Raw genomic sequence first — 20,657 nt, 5'->3', positions numbered from 1 at the left:
TTTTACTATTGAGTGCTGTTCTTATATCCACCAGACAGCTGTTATCTTGTGTTAGGGAGCTGCTATCTGGTTACCTTCCCATTTTTCTGTTAGGTTGCTGGGTGGGAAAGGGAGGGTGGGTATATCACTCCAACTTGCAGTAGAGCAGTAAAGAGTGACTGAAGTTTATCAGAGCCCACGTCACATGACTGGGGGCAGCTGGGAAACTGACAATATGTCTAGCCCCATGTCAGATTTCAAAATTAAATATGAAAAAATATGTTTCTCTCTTGAGAAAAAGATTTCAGTGCAGAATTTTGCTGGAGCAGCACTATTAACTGATGCATTTTGGAAAAAAAATGTTTCCAGTTACACTATCCCTTTAACATCAGTGTCTGTAGACTGTTTATGAGAAAAACAGAGCAAGGTGTTGATCTATATTCTCCATAGGTACCATGCTTAAGCAGGGCATGCTTTGGCAGGACAAGCTTAGTCAGCTTCCATATATCACACTGTTTATTTTTGATTCAGGCAGTCAGGAACTGGTACATTTAGTAAAAGACATACGGGCTGATTCACAAAAGGTTGACATTCCTTAACGCACAGTTTTGTGCGTTATTTAAGGAATAATTCATCAAAGTATTTTCGCATGAATTAATAGACATCGCAAGTGTTAATTCTACATGTCTGCACAGCGGTATTCTAATCACATTGAGATACTTATAGAATAGAATTAATCCCAACGCATGATTCACTAAAATCTTTTAAGCGATAAAAGCATCAAATAGTGCGATAATTACTGTGAAATTTAACAACTCCCAGGAGAAGCCGTTACTAAACAACATCAGATGGATTAATAGAGGAAGATGTAGTGAGGAGCTGTAGCAATTAAAGACCTTTATGAGGAACTGGAGAATTACCTAGAGCCACTAACACATTTTCATGATACCTTGGGCAGATCCAGAATGCATGTTCTGTGTCATGGAATTATATTAAGTTTCCCAGGGAAAGGAATGACTAGAATAATGTAAACAGAGACCAGTGGTATCCCGAATGTCTTAGGTGCTATAGATTGTACTAATAATGTGTGACTATATCAAATGCCCTAAAATGTCGCACAAAATAAATCAGGCTATAAATACCGCACACAATTCAGCTAAAATGAACGTAAAAATATCACTTAAGTTAGACGATTAAACTTTTAGCGAATCGATCGTTAATTCTTAAAATATAAGAAGCGATCATTTTTATGCCATGCTATAAATAACACTCACTTTATCGACCTTTAGTGAATCAGCCCCATAGAGGTATAACATGGAATTGAATGGGCTAGACAACGTGTTTGAGAGTAGGGAGCCAGTACTTCATAAAGAGAATTATTTTGATATACATTTATTACTGTGTGCCACATTCTATGTTCTTTTCATGGTCTCTGCAATTCCTGTATTCCAAGAACTTACATTTAACGCTCAGAAGAATTTTCAAAGCCAGGTCTCATCTATAAAATTGGGAACATGATATTAGGAAACTATCTTGACCAAACTTTTTGCATTCAGAAATTCCTAGCCAAGACATTTAAAAAAAAGTGCCCATGGAAATTCATACAATTGTGTTCTATTCTCACTTTTTGTGAAAGGAATTAATTGATAGGCAACATGTTACAAGGACGCTTTCTTTCTTTTGCCATTTGATTTTTGGAAAGAGTCATTTCTTTGATGTTTGTCCATTTCCACGGCAGGTTTTTTTGTTGAGGTGTGCTTCTGAAAGGCGTCGGATGTGATAGGTTCTATGATATGACCCTGTTTGGTGATAATTCGGGGAGAAGTCAGTTTTTGGAAAGCCTTCTGCGTGTTCCAAGTGCTGCCAACTGGGGCTCGAATGCTGCTCTCAAAATGGTGGCGGTTATTAAACGGGAAAGGAAGCTGGTTGACCTGGAAAATAATAGAAGACCATATTTTTCTAGGAAGTATTTCTGGAAACAAACCTTAGAACATTATAACATTAATCCTTTTGCCATGAGATGATAAACCAGTGAATACAGACAAACTCAGTGGCCTACATTTATATTATCCTTTACGTAAATCAGCTCTTCGTTAAAGGGGAACTATCGCGAAGATAGAAATTTAATATAAGCTTCCTCATACTGAAATAAGAAACTTTCTAAATATAATCAAGGGGTGGTTCACCCTTAAGTAAACTTTTAGTATGTCATAGAATGGCCATTTCTAAGCAACTTTTCTATTGGCCTTCATTGTTTATTTTAAATAGTTTTTTAATTATATGCCATTTCCTTTTAAATCTTTCCAGCTTTCACATGGGGGCCACTGACCCCATCAAAAAAACAAATGCTCTGCAAGGCACCAAATGTATTGTTACTTTTTAATACTCCTCTTGTTATTCAGGCCCTCTCCTATTCATATAGTAGTCTCTTATACAAACCAATGCATGGTTGCTAGGGTAGTTTGGGCCCTAGCAACCAGATTGCTGAAATTACAAATTGGAGAGCTGCTGAATAAAAAGTTAAATTACTCAAAAACCACAAATAATAAAAAATGAAAACCTATTGCAAATTGTCTCAGAATATCGCTCTCGACTTTCGTACGAACAGTTAATTTAAAGGTGAACAACCCCTTTAAAGGACAAGGAAAGGCAAAAAAATAAAATCCCATTTTTACTTTCTTTAATGAAAAAGAAACCTTTCTCCAATATACTTTAATTAAAAAATGTGTACCGTTTTTATAGGAAACCTGACTATATGCAGTGAAATTCTCCCTTCATTTACTGCTGTGGATAGGAATTGTCAGATGGTCCCTAACTGCTGAGCAGGGAAACAATCATACTTAATGAACAGCAGGGGGAGCCCCTGCCTTACTTTCCAGCCATGCAGAATTCAAGCAGCTTTGTTTATGACGATCCCTAAGCAGCCCAGACCACACTGAGCATGTGCAGGGTCAGGGTCAGGCCAAGATATTTAACAAAGTTACAAGATGACAGCCCCCTGTGGCCAACTTTAAAAGCATAAATCATTTGTTTGATTAGGCTTTGTGGTGCAGTAAGTTCATGCTTATGTTTAGTATACAAAATACAGCATTTCTAGCCTTATTCTATTTTAGACTTTCCTTGTCCTTTAAAAATTCTGTACGTTTCTGAAATAATCCAGTTTATGTTCACTATCCCTCCCTCCACATCTGTTTCTCTACAAACAAAATCTAAGAAAATAATCACCTTTTGCAAAAACTCTGCATGTAGAGAAACATGATGTCTGGTGATTTTAATAGAGTGAGCTCTAATACATCTTCTAGGAAAAAGGAGCCCCCCCTATAAGATATATTGGATCTAACTGTCTAAATGATTATCTGACACCCAAGTCCTAAATGAAGATAGAATGAAGAGAGAGATGCTGAGAGAGGAATAGTAAAGATAAACTTGATTATTTCAGAAACAGTACAGAATATTTAATTGATTGTACTTAGAAAGTTACTTATTTCAGTATAATGAAGCTTATATTAAATTTCAATTTTTGCGATAGTTCCCCTTTAAGGCCAGTGGCACACTGTTGGTGCTGCATTTATGTTCAGGGGAAATGTGGTGAAAAAACCCATCAAGGGTTGTCTTAGATGAAATTCCACTACAAACAATAAAATATTGCTGAACTGAAGGCCTATGGCACATAGGGTGATTCTCAGACACTCTGCATGTCACATTCTTCTTTGTTTTGTCTGTTTTGCCTCCTGCGTTCCAGTTTTCAAGCAGGTTTTACAAGCAAGCTATCTTTACATTACATACACAGAAATCAATTGCCATAAAACAGGTAGATGTTTTGAATTAATGTTAGCGGCAAACAAGCCTGGACTGGGAGTCAAAATAGGCCCTACCACTATATGGTAACTTTCTATGGAACCATACAGCAGCCCCTCTGGCATTTGCCAGAACCCACAGATTGCCAGTCCGGGCCTGGCGGCAACTCTGAACATGCAAGTTGTCTGTATTATAGTAACCAGTGTGGAGACTTGTCTTTGGGCCCTTTCCCAAAATGCATGAGGCAAACATCTCTAAATCGCTAAATGTCTTCCTACATCACATCATCCTAATAATTATATTGTACTTTTTCCCTACATGTTAAAGTTATAATTTCCAGTACACCACTTTTAAGTTCAGAAGAAAAATAATGCTTTTGAGTGCACAGATAAATGTAAATAAAGGTCAAATATCCCAACAATTTGCTGGGAGTCGCAATCAGCTCCCTAGCTGTGGACACAAAAGTGTCTAGAGTTTTTTCACAAAAAAATTGTAGTTTGCCGTGTAGTAGCCTCACTTGTTCCATGACTGAGCACTTGCTTAGCTCCATTCTATGCTTAAAGCTGGGCACAGACGCAAAGATAAAGTCGTACGAAGCAAAGGTGTGGATAATCCAGTCATTTTTGTACCATGGCGATCGGTCGTATAGTCAATCAGACAAGTTAGAAGATTTCTGCCAGCAAAAGTTGATATCTCTGTATGTATTGCCTATGTTACAGTATTACTGGATGACTGTCACTATGATTTGTCGGACAAAACTTTCATACGATTGCCGTCTGTGAACTCATGGCCAGAACATCATCTGACCACGTTCTGGAATATTGCAACGAACGATCGTTCGTCGGATGCAAGGATAAAATGTATAGGTCTGTGGCCAGCTTAAAGAGATACTGACATCAGAAAATAGTCTTTTTTTTATTATCTATCATAACATTTTAACATCTTTGAATGCTATGGTCTATAGGTAAATTTTAATGTTGATTAATATTTTAAAAAGAACCTTTTTAGTGTCAGTATCACTTTAATGGAGTGTGTTGTATATAACAGCTTTAGAAAGCAAATGGTGTGGATCAGGCAAGGAGAAGCACATGCTACCATAAAGTAACCAGCTGTTGGGGACATTATTGTGTCCCTATATCACCTTTTTAAGGCCAACTTCGGTCATTCTGAATTGAATGGTGTCATTTATGGAGATGACTGCTAAATAATCTAAGCTTATAATATTGTATTTCAGGCTATTTTATGGCTCCAGCAAAAGATTTTGAAAGCTGCCTTTATCGCGGTCATGTCACAAAATATAATAATAAGAGGGAGAAGCATCTGGTACCAGATAATCCTGAATTTACCTGATGAGCAGCTGCCATGAGATTCCTCTTCTCATTTATGATGACATTAGGAAGACGTTGATCCTTTCTTGGTGGTCCTGGAGGGGCTTTGATAATGAACCTAGGAAAACAAATACAAACATAAACTACTGACACACTTATAACTGCATTCTGCACTGTGAGCAAGTGAACTCCACCACTTTAATTGGCTTCCTACGATCATTATATACAATTAAAACACGAGAATGGACTAATTGTTTAAGGGATTACTATGACCATGAAGTTGCACATTTCTCTGTTGATAATGCAGGCAATCGTGGCTCCAGTATGTCTTCAGATTAAATGTTTGGACCCCATTACGACAGACACAAGGTACATGCTAAGTACAGGTCTACTGTATGATGCTCCTCTTTAGGAAAAAGCATATATATCAGAATGATAAAAGGAAGGTTGATCAGGGGTCCCAACAGGACAAATGAGATGTCAAATATGTTGACATCTATTCAATACTATATTGAACTACAAATCCATAGGATTTATTGATGAACTACAGCAGACGGGTTACAGTTTAGCTCTCTCTCTGGGGGGAATACAAAGAAAATGTAAATTGATTGAAAATAAATGTACAAAATGTTATTAAAGTGCTGTCTCTTCTTAGCCATAATATCCAGCCGCACCCCGACCCTCCTATCAAAGTCCATTTCATTAGCTCTTCAACAAATATGAAGGGCAACAAGACAATGATGACTAAATTCCATTTTTGCTCAATAACCGAGCCCCGGTTTTTGAGGATAAATCACTGTGCTTTGTTATGGCAAATCACACAAATTATCTATGGATACAAATCAAAATAACACACAACTCCCAGAGGCAATCATCATATCACAGGTACTGCACACAAACTAAAAGCACTGTGAGATAAGAGCAGCTTAACGAAACAAAGAATCCTTTGTAGATTATACTTTGCAAGCAAATCTGAAATCAAAAACACCCTGTTAGCATCTTTGCATTTCCCCAGCGTCCTTCCATAATAATCAAACTACATTACCTATTTCTGCAATCAAATAAGTTCAGCAGTGAAGATATCCCAGTTACTTCTACAAATTGAAAATCACCTTTTCTTTAATGTATTTTTGCTCAATAACTTGCCTGAAAAGGCTTCATTTGAAAGGAAAAGCCACTGTCAACAAAGTTGATAACGGCAAATAATGAAATGGAGGCTTCCAAATCCAATTCTTAGGAGTATTGAGTTATATTTTATGAGCGCATTAACGACAGAAGCGTCCACAAGGAATTATTCAGGAATGTAATGCTGTTAAATAATAATTTTAAGAAAGCCTGGCAGCCACTTACAGTTGTACTTGTGGGACAAATATTACATCTTTGATTGTGTTACAGTTTGGTTTAGCTCAAGTCTTCCGATAAAGCTTATAAAACTGCTGTGATTTTGTTTTTGTAATTTGTCATTTTATTTTAAAGGAAAACTTTAGCTTTTCAGAGTAGACGATCATGCAGAAAGTAAAAAAAAACAGGATTTTTGATACTCACCGTTAAATCCTTTTCTCTGTAGTCGATAGGGGGACACAGGGACTCTTGGGGTTTAAGCTCCACCCTCCAGGAGGCAGGACACTAATAAATTAAATTTAAGGGGCGTGCCCAGATACTGGCTTAACCCCACACACTGTAACAATCCCTCAGTTGGTACCAAAGAAACTGCTGAAAGGCAAACATATAAAAATAATCTCAACTTGCCGAACTGGTAAATCAGAAGAAACTTCTCCATAAGACCAACAGGGTCAATATTTCGCTCAGGGCGGGAAGCCCTGTGTCCCCCTATCGACTACAGAGAAAAGGATTTAACGGTGAGTATCAAAAATCCTGTTTTCTCTGTCGTCTAAAGGGGGACACAGGGACTCTTGGGGACTTAACAGAGCAGCCCCAGACAGCAGGGTGGGAGCGAAATTTGTTGAGGAATTGAAAGACATGTTACCGTACTACAGAGTGTAGTACTTTGCGGCCGAAGGCGGCTTCCGCTGAAGAAAACGTGTCCAGGTTGTAGAATTTAGTAAATGTATGCACCGAGGACCAAGTAGCTGCTCTGCAGATCTGGTCCAAAGATGCCGAGTTGCGCCACGCCCAGGAGGCACCCAAGGATCTCGTGGAATGAGCTCGGATATTGACGGGAGGGGCTCGTTCCTTGGCTAGATAGGCTCGTCTGATGAGTTCTCTGATCCAACGTGCGATGGTAGTCTTAGAAGCTGCCATGCCCATCCGAGGTCCAGAAGGGATGACAAATAGGGCTTGAGAACGACGAAACGACTTGGAACGTTCAAGGTACCACCGAAGGGCTCTGACCACATCTAGACCATGAAGACGTCGTTCCTTGGCATTTTTAGGTTCCGGACAGAGAGATGGAACCACAATCTCTTGGTTCACGTGGAACGATGACACAACTTTAGGTAGAAAGGAAGGGACTGTCCTCAGTACTGCCTTGTCCTTGTGGAAAACTAGCAAGGAAGGGTCACACGATAGGGCACTGAGTTCTGAGACCCGTCGTGCAGAAGAGATGGCTACTAGAAAGACCACTTTCGAAGTAAGCAACTGTTCAGAAATGGTTCCCAGAGGTTCGAAGGGAGGATCGAGGAGAGCCTCCAAAACCAGATTGAGATCCCATCCAGGTATCCGTGACCGAAGAGGAGGGACAATGCGTGCTACTCCCTGTAGAAAGGTGCGGATAGAGTCGTTAATTGCGAGACGAGTCTGAAGCAGGACGGAAAGAGCAGAAACTTGAACCTTCAGGGAACTGAGTTTAAGGCCCAGTTGAAGACCATTCTGCAAGAAGGACAGGATTCTGGGAATGTCGCAATCCAGATAGGGAAAATCCTTCTCCTTGCACCAGTTCCAGTAGGTGCGCCACACCCTATGGTAAGCTTTAGATGATGTGGCTTTGCGTGACTTCAGCATGGTGGTGATGACGTCTTCTGCTATGCCCTTTCGTCTCCAAATGGCCGTCTCAACAGCCATCCCGTCAAAGCGAACAGGCCTGGGTTGTGATGAACTATGGGGCCTTGCTGGAGAAGGTCGCTCCTGGAAGGAAGGCGAACTGGTTGCGCTATGGACATTTCTTGAAGGTCCGAGAACCACGTTCTCCTGGGCCAATACGGAGCTATCACGATGACTGTTGTCTGTGAGAGCTTGATCTTCTTCAGAACCCGAGGCAGCATGGGAAACGGAGGGAAAACGTAGGCTAGGTCGAACCGCCAAACTTGTGTCATGGCATCCACTCCCATCGCCGTCGGGTCCCGGTAGCGAGAGAAGAAGGCTGGCACTTTGCGATTGGATCTGGACGCCATGAGATCGACTTGAGGATGTCCCCACCTTTTTACCAAGTCTGCGAACACTTCGGGGTGAAGCTCCCATTCTCCCGGATCCAGCTGGTTCTGACTGAGGAAATCTGCTTGCGTGTTGGCTACCCCTGGGATGTGGATGGCGGACAACCTCACCGAGCTGAGTTCCGCCCAGGTTAGGATTTGCTCCACTTCCGCTAGAGATGCCGTGCTTCGAGTTCCTCCTTGTCTGTTGATGTACGCGACCGTGGTCGAATTGTCGCTTTGTACTCGGACCGACTTGTTTGTGAGTAGGGAGGACCAATGTCTGAGGGCTAGTTTGACCGCCCGCAGTTCGAGGATGTTTATGTGGAGTCTTGTTTCTTGTGGAGACCAAGGACCTTGCACCGACAGGTTGTTCCAGGTTGCTCCCCATCCTAGAAGACTTGCATCCGCTTGTTCTCGTATCTTCCTCTGCTTGTCCTGAGGTAATGACACCCGTTGGGTTACTGTGTTGAAATGAAGGCCCAGGAACAGCATCTGGTGACTGGGAATCAAACTGGACTTGCTCCAGTTGATGGACCACCCGAAACTCTGAAGAAGTGAAATTGCTTGTTGAAGGTCCCTCTTGCTCTTCTCTGGAGTTCTGGCCTTCAGCAGCAGGTCGTCCAGGTATGGAGTGACCGAGACCCCTTGAAGCCGTAGTGTTGCCGCTGTCACTGCCATGAGTTTGGTGAACACCCTGGGGGCAGAGGACAGACCAAAGGGCAGTGCCACAAATTGGTAGTGGAGATTTCTGTATGCGAATCTGAGGAAACGGTGGTGGGGAGGCCATATGGGTACGTGGAGATACGCATCCCTGATGTCTAAGGACATCATCAGTTGACCCGGTTCCATTCCTCGAATGACTGAGCGTAGAGTCTCCATCTTGAACCGTACTGACCGTATGTGTTTGTTGAGGTATTTGAGGTCTAGTACAGGTCGGAAGGAGCCGTCCTTCTTCGGAACAAGGAACAGATTGGAGTAAAAAGCCGCAAAATGTTTCTGACGAGGGAACCGGAATGATAACTCCGTTGTGTTCCATGCTTGCGATGCAATCCAAGAAGGCCCGGGCCTTGGTGGGATTGGACGGAACCCTGGACATAAGGAATTTTCTGGGAGGGGGAGATGCGAAATCCAGGTGATAGCCTTCGGAAATAATTTCGTTTACCCAAGCGTCTGACGAATGTATGTTCCACACCTCCCGGAATCTTAGCAATCTTCCCCCTAATGGTTGCTGAGACCCCGGAGGGGATGACCCGTCAGCCTGAAGTGGATTTGTCAACTGATGACTTGTTGTGGAACTTGTTGTTCTTCCATGGCGGACGTCCCTTATCGTTTGGTTTGGAGCGAAAGTGGGAACGTTGGGGAGGACTGTTTCGTCTGGAAAACCGTCCACTGTGGCCACGAAAAAACTTCCCTCTCCTGGAAGAGGGTGAGGGTCTTGCTTTGTTCTGGGGAAGGAAGGTACTTTTCCCCCCGGTGGCCTGTGAAATAATCTTTTCAAGTTCTTCACCAAATAGTCGTTGTCCCTTGAAGGGGAGTGATGTGAGGGACTTCTTGGAACTGACATCCGCTGACCAATTTTTTAGCCAGAGGGTTCTGCGGGCTGCGACAGACAGCGCTGAAGTGCGTGCGGTAATCTGTGCTGTGTCCAGATTGGCGTCGCATAGATAGGCTGCCGCTTCCGTGAGGGACTGTGCTGAAGACCGAAGGTCTGTTCTGGGAACACCATCTTGAATGTCCGCCACGAGAGATTCTGCCCATGCTTGAATAGCCCTAGCCACCCAAGCGGAAGCAAGTGCTGGTCGTAGAGTCGACCCAGCCGATGAGTAGACTGCCCTTAGGAATCCTTCTAGACGTCTGTCAGATGGGTCTTTGAAGGCTGCGGCATCCGTGACTGGTAAGGCTGTGGATTTGGAGAGCCTCGAAACTGGGGCATCCACTGTTGGAGGCATGGACCATTTTTCCACCAAATCCTTGGGGAAAGGGTAAGATTTCGAGAATTTCCGTGTAGCTTGAAACTTTCGCTCCGGCGAATCCCATTCCTCATGTATTATGTTGAGGAGTTGTTCATGCGATGGGAAGCATACCGAGGATTTGTGCTTCCTCTTGAACAGGTTAGTCGACGAAGTTTGTTGATCTGGTGTCGATGTGATTTTTAGGACCTCCATCACCCCCTTGATGATAGCATCTACGTCGTGAGGGAGTTCCTTGTTCTTAGCTTCTTCCTCATGTTCCTCTTCTGCTTCTGAGGAGACATCAGATGGCAGCAGTTCACCCTCTGAATGATAATCGTCCTCTCCAGCCGAAGAGACGTCAGAAGGGGAATGAGTGTCAGTGTCCCCCTTGGGACTGGGAAGCCGTTTACGCTTGCCGCCAGTTTTGTGGCTCAGCTTGGCAAGGGCTTTGCCCAAGTTACTAGCAATAGATGGTAAGCCCTGCAGGGATGCTAGGGACTGAGAAAGCTGAAGGGCCCAGAGGGGAGCAGGGGGGTCTGAAGATGTGCCTGCCACCTCATCAGGAGCAGTAGAATCTTGTGTTGGGTCCCCGGATTCGGGGATCATTGGGATGGCCCCTTGGGTGGGTGCGGGCCCCTGCCCCTTTGAACAAGATCTGCAGAGCGGATCAGCCTGGCCCCCAGGGATCTTAAGCTGGCAGGATTTACAGGTAAAATAAGTCACCTGTGCTGCTGGTGCTCTCCCCCCAGCCCTGAGGAAAAGTCCCCCTGACTTACCTTCTGCCATGTGAGCAGTATCTAAGGTACCTGATGAGGAATGGTGACAGGGGAAGGTGCCTTGTAAAGGAAGTGCTGAAAGGCTGCGCCCAAGCCTGCTGCCTGCAGGGAGATGCAAAAATCCCCAAGAGAAAGCTGTCTCCGGTATCTGTTGCCTTGGAGCAGGGTAAGGCTACTGGCGTGTGCAGGAAGCAGGAGTGCGCCGTCTAAATGAGCCAAGAGTGGCGCCCAAATCTTCCCCGCTTGCTGGCGCCTCCTCCTGCAGTTCGCGCCGAAAAAACAAAATGGCCGCTGGAACGCATCAGCGCGATGCGTTCCACTGCGCAGTTGGAACGCGCGTGTATCGCCTGAACACACGGAGACAGTTTAGGCGGAGGTAGGGACTGCAGCATGGGCTGGGGTGGGCTGAGAGAGGGGAGGGGGGGGGAGAGCAACCCGTGAAGGAGTACGATAAGGGCTCCTACTCACATATGGCTCCTCACCGGTCAGAACATCTGCTGTCCCCAGCGGGTGGCAGGAATTATCTGTACAGGTCGGATATAGCCGAGATGGCTAGGGAAATGACCCCGGTGAGGCATCCCTCGAGGGAGGTTTCACTCCAAGGAACAGGCAGTCCTGCCCTGGTGATCCCCCATGAAGATGTCTGTCTTGACGACGGAGTCCATCCTCCTTGAAGCAGGACACTTAAAAACTGAGGGATTGTTACAGTGTGTGGGGTTAAGCCAGTATCTGGGCACGCCCCTTAAATTTAATTTATTAGTGTCCTGCCTCCTGGAGGGTGGAGCTTAAACCCCAAGAGTCCCTGTGTCCCCCTTTAGACGACAGAGAAATACGCTTTCACTATCTGCCCATAAACATGGTAAGTTTACAAACATTTTATTCCTTATAGCCAGCATGGGAAACATATTGAAAACATTAACCACCTGTCAAGTGACCAGTTAATACTGCTTGTAACAGTGGCCACAATGCTGCTGCAATTTACTATACGTGATTTCTACAATATTTGGAACTTCAAATATGACAGAACATGTGCACATTTACTGAAGCTCCCATGTTGCTTTATGCCAGGACAGTAATGCAGACTAATTCAAGCCTAAAATGCATCTGACTTCCTGGGAACAGAAAGGGAGGAAAGACTATAATATAGCAAACTGGATGCAGTGGGCTGATCCATGTGCACTCGTTTCACCCACACACGCCAAATTAAGAAGGGCTCTTCCAGTTGCCCCCTGTACAACACTAATCCACTGGAGGGGAAACAATTCAGACTGGGGGGGGGATCAATAAATAAATATGCCTCCCCAACTGATAGGACTGTGGGATTCACCAAATACAGTAAAGGGTCCTACTGGCTTCTGTACCACAATGCATCTTCTACACCTGATATGGGGGTGAAGCGCAGTTGAGCAGTGGGGGGGGGGGGAATATCTGGGTGAGGCCAAGTAATATTAAAAAGCATTTTAAAGTAATTAACATACAGTAAACTTTTCGCATGCACTGGTAAAAGCTGTGTGTTTGCTTCAGAAAGACTACTATAGTTTATATAAACAAGCTGCTGTGTAGCAATGGGGGCAGCCGTTGAAGTTGGAAAAAAAAACAAGGCACAGGATACATAGCACAAAAAGATAAGCCATGTCCAATACAATGGTGTTTTATCTGTTATCTGCTATGTAACCTGTGCTCTCTCTCTTTTTACAACTTTAATGGCTGCCCCCATGGCTACACAGCAGCTTGTTTATATAAACTATATAGTATATAGTCTTTCTGAAGCAAACATCAGTTTTAGCAGTGCAGAACAAAAGTACATTATATTTTAACTACTTTGATACAATTTCAGTCCTTGGTTTTAACGGTTCCTTTTTAGCAATACCAATATTGTAGAATGCCGCACCACCTTTCCTCTCCTATTATTTCCCAGCCTGGTGGTGCTCATCCCTCTACTGTTGGCACAAATCAGTCACATGCAATTGAATTTTGGAAGAGAGTCGCACAACACAGATTTTGTCGCATGTGGGGAGCTTGCCCCTTTTAACGTCACCACATGTGAATCGTCCTGATGAAGGGAAACGTTGATGCACATGCGTTGACAATAAAAGGGGCAAGGTATCCCACCTGTGACAAAATTGGAGTGGTGCCACTCTCTTCCAAAATTCAAGGAAGTGGAGAAGCTGCGGCTCCTTTTCTCTTTTCTACTTTCTACAGGTCATGGAAGTCCGAGGAGACTTCTCAATTTCTCATATTTTACAACAGGGAGTATATTATTTGTTATAATACACAAGTTTCATTGTGACAGCAATTACATCACTAAGCACCGATTATAACAAGTGACATCACTAATCACCATTTATAAGTATATTACTGGATATTCATTGCTCTTTTGTATTATATATGTATTCCACTTCATTAAAGGACAAGGAAAGCTGAAATCATCGGGGGTGCTAATATGTTAGCAAACCACAGAGTAAATTCAATTCATACGTAGTGCACTGCCACCTAGTTTATTATTCTTTCAAGGTACCCCTGTGAAAGGCAAGAAACAAGTAGGTGTATAGGCCCAGAAAAAAATATATATAGCGATTAAAGTTACTTAGGGTACCTACCATACACTCGGAGAATTTGGCTCTCTGACCTTTAAGGGCCTTCAGCCAATCTTCATAAAGCAGTGAGAACCTTCATAAAGTAGGCCTCTTAAATAGGTGTTCATTCAGATTACAGAACATTTACGCTTTGCTTCAAATCTCTTTATAATTATTATCTTTGTTTCAAAAACTAAAGGCAACTAAAGCACAGGAAGATCCTTTAATATGCCTCAGTGCCTTACACAGGCAGATCTCCTACACTTTCCCACTAACTGACACAAGAATCAAATGGATAAGGAGCATATACATTATGGTCACCTTTCTATTGTTCCAATCATTTGTGCAGAGTGCGTGAATAATTAGATCATCTGCCCATGTACTGGTCAATATGGTGCATCGGCAAATTACGTTTTTAAACTTGATGGCAGTCAGCATCTATGGGCCAGCACAGGCAATCTTACAAAACTAACTTTATCTGTATGTCTATAGCCATTTTAACTCTGCTGCATCATTTCACACAGACAGCAGCCCTATGAATCTTAAATGATATCCCTCAAATTATCTTCAGTTCTGATGCTAATCTGGCCACCTCCTTTCTCTTAAAGGGTGGTTCACCTTTAAGTTAACATTTAGAATGTTATGGAATGGCTATTTCTAATCAACTTTGCAATTGGTCTTCATTTTTTATTTTTTTTATAGGTTTTGAATTATTTGCCTTTTTCTTCTGACTTTTTCCAGCTTTCAAATGGGGGTCACTGACCCCAACTAAAGAACAATTGCTCTGTAAGGCTATAAATGTAATGTTATTGGTACTTATTAGTCATCTTTCAATTTGGGCCTCTTTTATTCATAAACCAGTCTCTTATTCAAATCAATGCATGGTTGGTAGGGTAATTTGGATCAATGGCTGAAATTGCAAACTGGAGAGCTGCTGAATAAAATGCTAAATGACTCAAAACACACAAATAATATAAAATATCACTCTCTAAATCAGTGATCCCCAACCAGTAGCTCGTGAACAATAAGATGCTCTCCAAACCCTTGGATGTTGCTCTTGGTGGCCTCAAAGCAGGTGCTCATTTTTGAAATCCAGGCTTGGAAGCAAGTTTTAATTGCATAAAAAACAAAGCATAGTGCCAAGTAGAGCATCCTGTAGGCTGCAAGTCCACATACGGCTCCCAAATAGTCAATCACAGCCCTCATTTATCACCCCAAGGGACATGTTCATGCTTGTGTTGCTCCCCAACTCTAACTTTCTACATTTGAATGTGGCTCACGGGTAAAAAAGGTTGGGGATCCCTGCCCTGCATCATACTAAAAGTTAACTCAAATGTGAACAACCGCTTTAACATTGGCATGTACAACATCACAGAATGTGGGGGCTACCCAAGACCAGATGATGCAGGAATTCTGTGGAAGTACACAATGATCGAAAAAATAAAATGATCAGTTCTTTAGCCCTCAAGCACAAAGATCTGTATTGTGTGGGGAATGACCAGCTGAGAGCAAGATCAGTGATCCTCAATCTTAAAGACAGGCATGGCATGTTGTTAATGCAGTCTTTAAAGACAGCATACAATACCAATACAATTTCCTCTATGGAAAAAAAACCATCATCTAGAACAGGTCAGAACTCTTATTACAAGTGGCTAAACTATACTTCATCTGCGGTAACTTTTATATCAATTTCACTCTGAAAACAGCAGACTTCGTATAGTACTTATCTGAAATATCTACAAAACTTCTTTTTATAACAACAGTTTCACATCATAATTGTCACAGTGATTTCATGAGGCATAAGACAGATATAGACAAGGCAAACTGCAGGGGACCACATGATAATAGTGTACAAAGTAAAAGCATTTATGTAAAATGCAACTGTGGTGAGAAAAAGGAATTATAGAAATAAAAGAAAAAAGACAAAAGTTTAAAAACTAAAAATGTAAATTGGAAAGAGAGGGAATGAGAAATAGGCACATATTTCAAAACATCATGCAGAGTGCAAAGTTAGTCAGTTAACTAACCTTTGGGAGCAGCAGCTTAAAAAAAGGTGAAACTTCCATTTAAGTGTAGATTTGCACAGGGCGCCTACGAACATGTTTATGAGTTCCCAAGGATTGGTCTGCTTGGTAGCAGTAGATATATAGGCTTTAAGATGTTGGGGAATCATAGCGAGATCTTCAACATGTTTATTCAGGAATGTTGCCCAAGTACGCTTTCAGAAACCATTTAACGTGTATCTGCTGGAAGAACATGTATTCCCCAATACAAGCAAAAGAAGGCTAATAGGGTTATGTAATAAAGGCACTAAGCTTGTCCAGGTTTGTTAATCCATAGCAACTAATCAACAGGTAACCTTTACTAGTTACCTGTTTAAAAGCATCTTATTGGTTTCTTAGGGTTATTGTACCTGGGTAAACTAAGTGCCTTTTATTACATGAGGGTTAGATCTTGGTGTCCTTTGAACAGATATATTAATTTCTTTCCACTAGCAGTAAACCTTTAGAACGTGCAATGGCGTTACTTACCTTCGTTTTTTCTTTTTGCTGACCTTTAAATTAGTCCCTCCCCATTCTCCCCAGCCAGGTAGCACCAGGTTGATGTCCTTTGGTTTCCCTGCTTGCTCTGCACTGCGTTTTTCTTTCAGGAAGTCATTGACTACATCATCACCTGCAAAAGCTTCTTTGATTATCATCTTCTGATCCTCTTGATGTTCTTCATCCTGCACAAAAATACAGAAGACGATAAATAATTCTGTTTCAATCATAAAGATTTGTATCTGAAGTATGCGTGAGCTTGCATTGTTCACTTACCTCCTCGTCATCAACAGTAGTTGGCAGGAATGGGATCTGGATTCTTTTTGCTTTCACAGGAAGAATCTTGTTGTGATCGATAATCTCTGGTTTCTTAGTCTCTTTCTTTTTGTCTGGCTGTGGTGCTACATTTTGCATATCATTCTTTGCAGATACGGTTAATGATGATTGTTGTTCGCTTTCCCATTCCTCGCCAGCCAAGGCACTAAACTCTTCTAAATCTTGTTTTCTTTCTAGTCGTTCTACCAGCAGGGGACCTTCATCATTAATTTCCTCGGCTTCAGTGACAGGCTCATTTTGTTTATTTGCTTTTCCACCAGATTTCTTCTTCTTTCTCTTTTGATTTTTATTTTGCTCTAAGAGCTTCTGGAAAAGTTGATTAAATTCAGACACTTGCTCCTCCCCATTCTCATCAGCCTCTGCCACCACTTTTTCTTGATCCAGTACTGGAGGGTCACCTGTCAAGTGAACGAATATGTTTTTGCAAGATTATATGGCCTGTCAGTAATACACAAATTATCTAATAAAAGATGTACTGCCAAAATAAATATTTAAAAAAAAACTTGGACGTGATCCATTTTGAGTAATTCCAAAATAAACAGAATGGACATACTGGATATGTAACCATAATTTAACCATAACCAAATTTAAAGGTATAGGAAGTATTATTAAGGTGAATAAAATATATGCTATTTCTCTTTTTAAAAATAGAATAGTACTGCATAATCGCTAGAGACAGAAAGTGAGCTGATGGAAAGGGAGAGAATGCTGAAGGGAAGGGTAAACCACTGCACACCTTTTAATGGTTATCAAATAAATGAGAGCTAGGAGGGGAATTGGTGGTGGAATAGTTAACTGACAGGATCTGCACAGAGCAGGGGCAAGTTCTGGTCACATAATAGGAAACAACCCAATTTATAAAAAACATCAGTAAAATAATGCATTCATGCCCTGACAGGCACTTTGTAGCATTTTCACCATGACAGGTCACAGCTTAGCTAACTTAGCCCAATAAAATATTTAAACATTCCCTCCCTTCGTTGCTGGACCTGGCGTATCGCTTCTACCCGGCCATTGGTGGTGCTGGGAGTAAGGTCCGGGGCCCTGTGCGGAGGATTTGTGAGTAGGGGCAGTGTGTGCTCATGGCTGTTCCTGGTGCAGCGTTCCTATCTGGCCATCTGGCAGTGCTGGGAACAAGATTTGGGGCCGTGGTGCTGGAGCTGCCGTGTGGACTGAACGCGGCCCGGTCCCTTGCACCTGTGTTCCGCGGGTGGTGGTTGCCTGGCCACTAGCCGGGGTCACACTGTACTTGGGTCTTGACATCGGCCCCTATATTCATACCCCTGACAGCATTGGGGTTAGAGACAAGGCCACAGTAACTCTGGGCCACGGCCCCCTTCGCTTCCCCTGGTTCGGCACAGGTTGCCTCCACAGTGACTTTGCCTCCTTCCCCCCCCCTTTTTTTTTCTCTCTTCCCCATCACCTATTATACATAAGGCGATATTGTTAAACATTAAACCTCATAAAACACATAATAGGAAACAACCCAATTTATAAAAACCATGATGCATTCATGCCCTGACATGCACTTTGTAGCATTTGCACCATGACAGGTCATAGAGTACAACTAACTTAGCCCAATAAAATATTTAAACATTCCCTCCCTTACAACCGAGACATAGTTTTGGTACTTCACAGTAAAAAGACTTACCAGGCTCACTATCTTTTGATTGTTCTCTCCTCTCACGTCTTTTATCCTCAAATTCTTTGAGCAATGCTTCGTCTTCTGAAAGTTCCTCTTCAGGTTCACCATCTTCCTGTGTTGCATTGACCTGGTTATCTTCCTCTATTTCAGACTGCATCTTGTCCTCTGTATCTTTAGCAATGTCCTTTGTTTCACTGCTCAGTTTTCCTGTCATCCAAGGGTTTGGCCCCTCAAGGTTTACTTGTGCATCATTGACAAAATCAGGGATAATGTCTTCTTCTTCACTCTCCTCACTTTCTGACAGAACCTCGATTTTCCTTGTCAGCTCCTTATTTTTCTGCAGCTGTTCTTGCATTGCTTTACGGGCCTATTGAATGTAAAAAATGTATTTTTCTTTTGAAATCAAGTATAACCTGACAATTACAAGGTGGTTGTTGCTTCACGCTATCACTTAGGGCTGATGGACACATCTACACTGTAGTTAAGTTAGTTCTTTGGCAGTCCCTGTATCTTTTTTATTGCACAACATGGTATCCACCTCTTTGCTGTACAAGTTCTGTGGAAGACTGGTACACATGAGTGTCAGCATATGTACTCTGAGAGCCATTAAAAGAAGTATGGATGAATGGAAAGGGGGTTCGGTGTAGGTATGAGGTAAAATTCAGAGATTGCATCAGCATGGAGCATTAATTGTACATTGACATTTAAACACTGATTTCTAATACTCCAAATGTAGCACACATTAGTGACTTCTACTTAAAGCAAAAAGAAGCAAAACTGTTATACTTCCCACCTGGTAAAAAAAAGCATACTTACATCATCATCATATTTTGCCATAATTGCTTTCGATTTAGCCCATTTGCCACTGTTTTGATGTTTAAGGGACATGCGCTCCTGAAATGAAACATTAATACTGAAATCAGAATCTATAGGTCAACCGCAAGAAAATGATGTTATTGAAAGTATCTTATCCAATTCTGTCAATCACCTCCATTCTTGTTTTCTCAAGCTTCTGCAGTTCCTCTAGTGCAGCTTCTGGATTCGATTTTCTCAGTTCTTCAAATTCCTTCAGTGCTTCTTTCTGCTTGCTCTTCTTCAGCACCTTATGGAACCTACATAGAGTCACATTTGGTGTAGAAAACAATGCATGAAAACAAAGGCAACCCAAATCACGAAAACTTGTGACCATATAATGTACATTATTAGAATTTACATGACGTATCTCAAGCAATGTGCTCAGTGCTACAAATTTACCAGCAGTCAATCTAATCATCTGTTGTACATTAGGCATACTGTAAAGGGAACACTCAATCGAAAATTTACTAAAAAAATTACTTATCACAGTACTTTATTAAGCGTTATATATTGCCTCCTAATTTACAAAAGAATTCAGAATAGTAAAAGAATAGTACTAATTATGGCTTCTATTTTTCTCTGATGTCTCAGAGCATAGAAGAATTTACAATGAGGATTAAAGGTCCAAGCAAAAATCTAGCACTACCTTACAGATGTCAGACACATTGCTGCAAACTTAGTCCTTGGATAAAGATTTTGTTAACATCTTTTTTAAGCAGTCCATAGAATTTTAAAAAACCCAACAGTATTCCTATGTGATGCAGAGAATAGTCGTGTCATTCAAAAACAGTGCAAACATTGATGGAAAATTAGAGGAGTGCAATAGTGAAAATAATTACTATTCCAGTTTTAAGAGCACCACTGTATACTGAAAATAAGATCCTCTTACTTTTTGCTTTTAATTTTCTTTTCTCTCCGTGCTTTTGCTTCATAAAAGGACTGTAGAGCTCTGGCTTTCTGGAGCTCTGCCCGCCGAAGCTTGGCCTAAATAAAAGAAGACATCTTAAATTGGCTAATCATGGCATGGCTGGCTGATTACAGGTTATACTGCCAAGCACAAGTAGACAGCAAAAGCTATATCAGCTGCTATGCCTTGAGGTACCCTAAGTGTTCTTGTGTAAGCAAAGTAATGGGCCTATTTATAATTACTGTGTAGAACATCACAACAAAAATGGTGTAAAAAGCTGTGTAATATAAATGACAAATTTAGCAAGTGTGTGTTTTATTTTACATCGTCCAAATGCCAGATTTGACACCACTTCAGACCTTGCATAATCCATAAAAATCAATGAGAAATTTTCAAGCGGCAAGTAAGTTCTGGCAGGCAAAAAAATAAAAACAGAAAAAAATACACAGCATTTTCAAGCAGCTGCTTGCATTCATACTAGATTTTTACGCAAGCTGGCAATCAATACACCACTTGATAAATACACTGTTTTTTACACAGCCTGGTGATGTGATTTTTTTCACCATTTTTTTTTTACACATGATAAAAAAAAAA

At 41.8% G+C, this 20,657-nt stretch overlaps 1 protein-coding gene across 3 annotated transcripts in view; it reads right to left on the bottom strand.

Moving 5' to 3' along the window:
• Positions 1 to 477: 477 nt before the first annotated feature.
• utp14a.L (UTP14A, small subunit processome component L homeolog) overlaps positions 478 to 20,657 on the bottom strand; it is a 33,262-nt gene continuing 13,082 nt past the window's right edge. For 2 of the 3 annotated variants that reach the window (XM_018228731.2, XM_018228730.2), the window contains exons 8-15: positions 20,046 to 20,140; positions 19,290 to 19,413; positions 19,118 to 19,195; positions 18,308 to 18,668; positions 16,597 to 17,054; positions 16,312 to 16,505; positions 5,124 to 5,223; positions 478 to 1,910 (exon numbers count right to left, since the gene is read on the bottom strand). In XM_018228731.2, the coding sequence (XP_018084220.1) occupies positions 1,638 to 1,910; positions 5,124 to 5,223; positions 16,312 to 16,505; positions 16,597 to 17,054; positions 18,308 to 18,668; positions 19,118 to 19,195; positions 19,290 to 19,413; positions 20,046 to 20,140 (1,683 nt within the window). In that variant the 3' untranslated portion in view covers positions 478 to 1,637. 3 annotated transcript variants of the gene reach the window in all.

Source organism: Xenopus laevis, chromosome 8L, assembly GCF_017654675.1.
Source record: "Xenopus laevis strain J_2021 chromosome 8L, Xenopus_laevis_v10.1, whole genome shotgun sequence".
NCBI lineage: Eukaryota > Metazoa > Chordata > Amphibia > Anura > Pipidae > Xenopus > Xenopus laevis.
The sequence above is the reverse complement of the archived record's forward strand: the minus strand, read 5'-3'. Positions and strand labels throughout refer to the sequence as shown.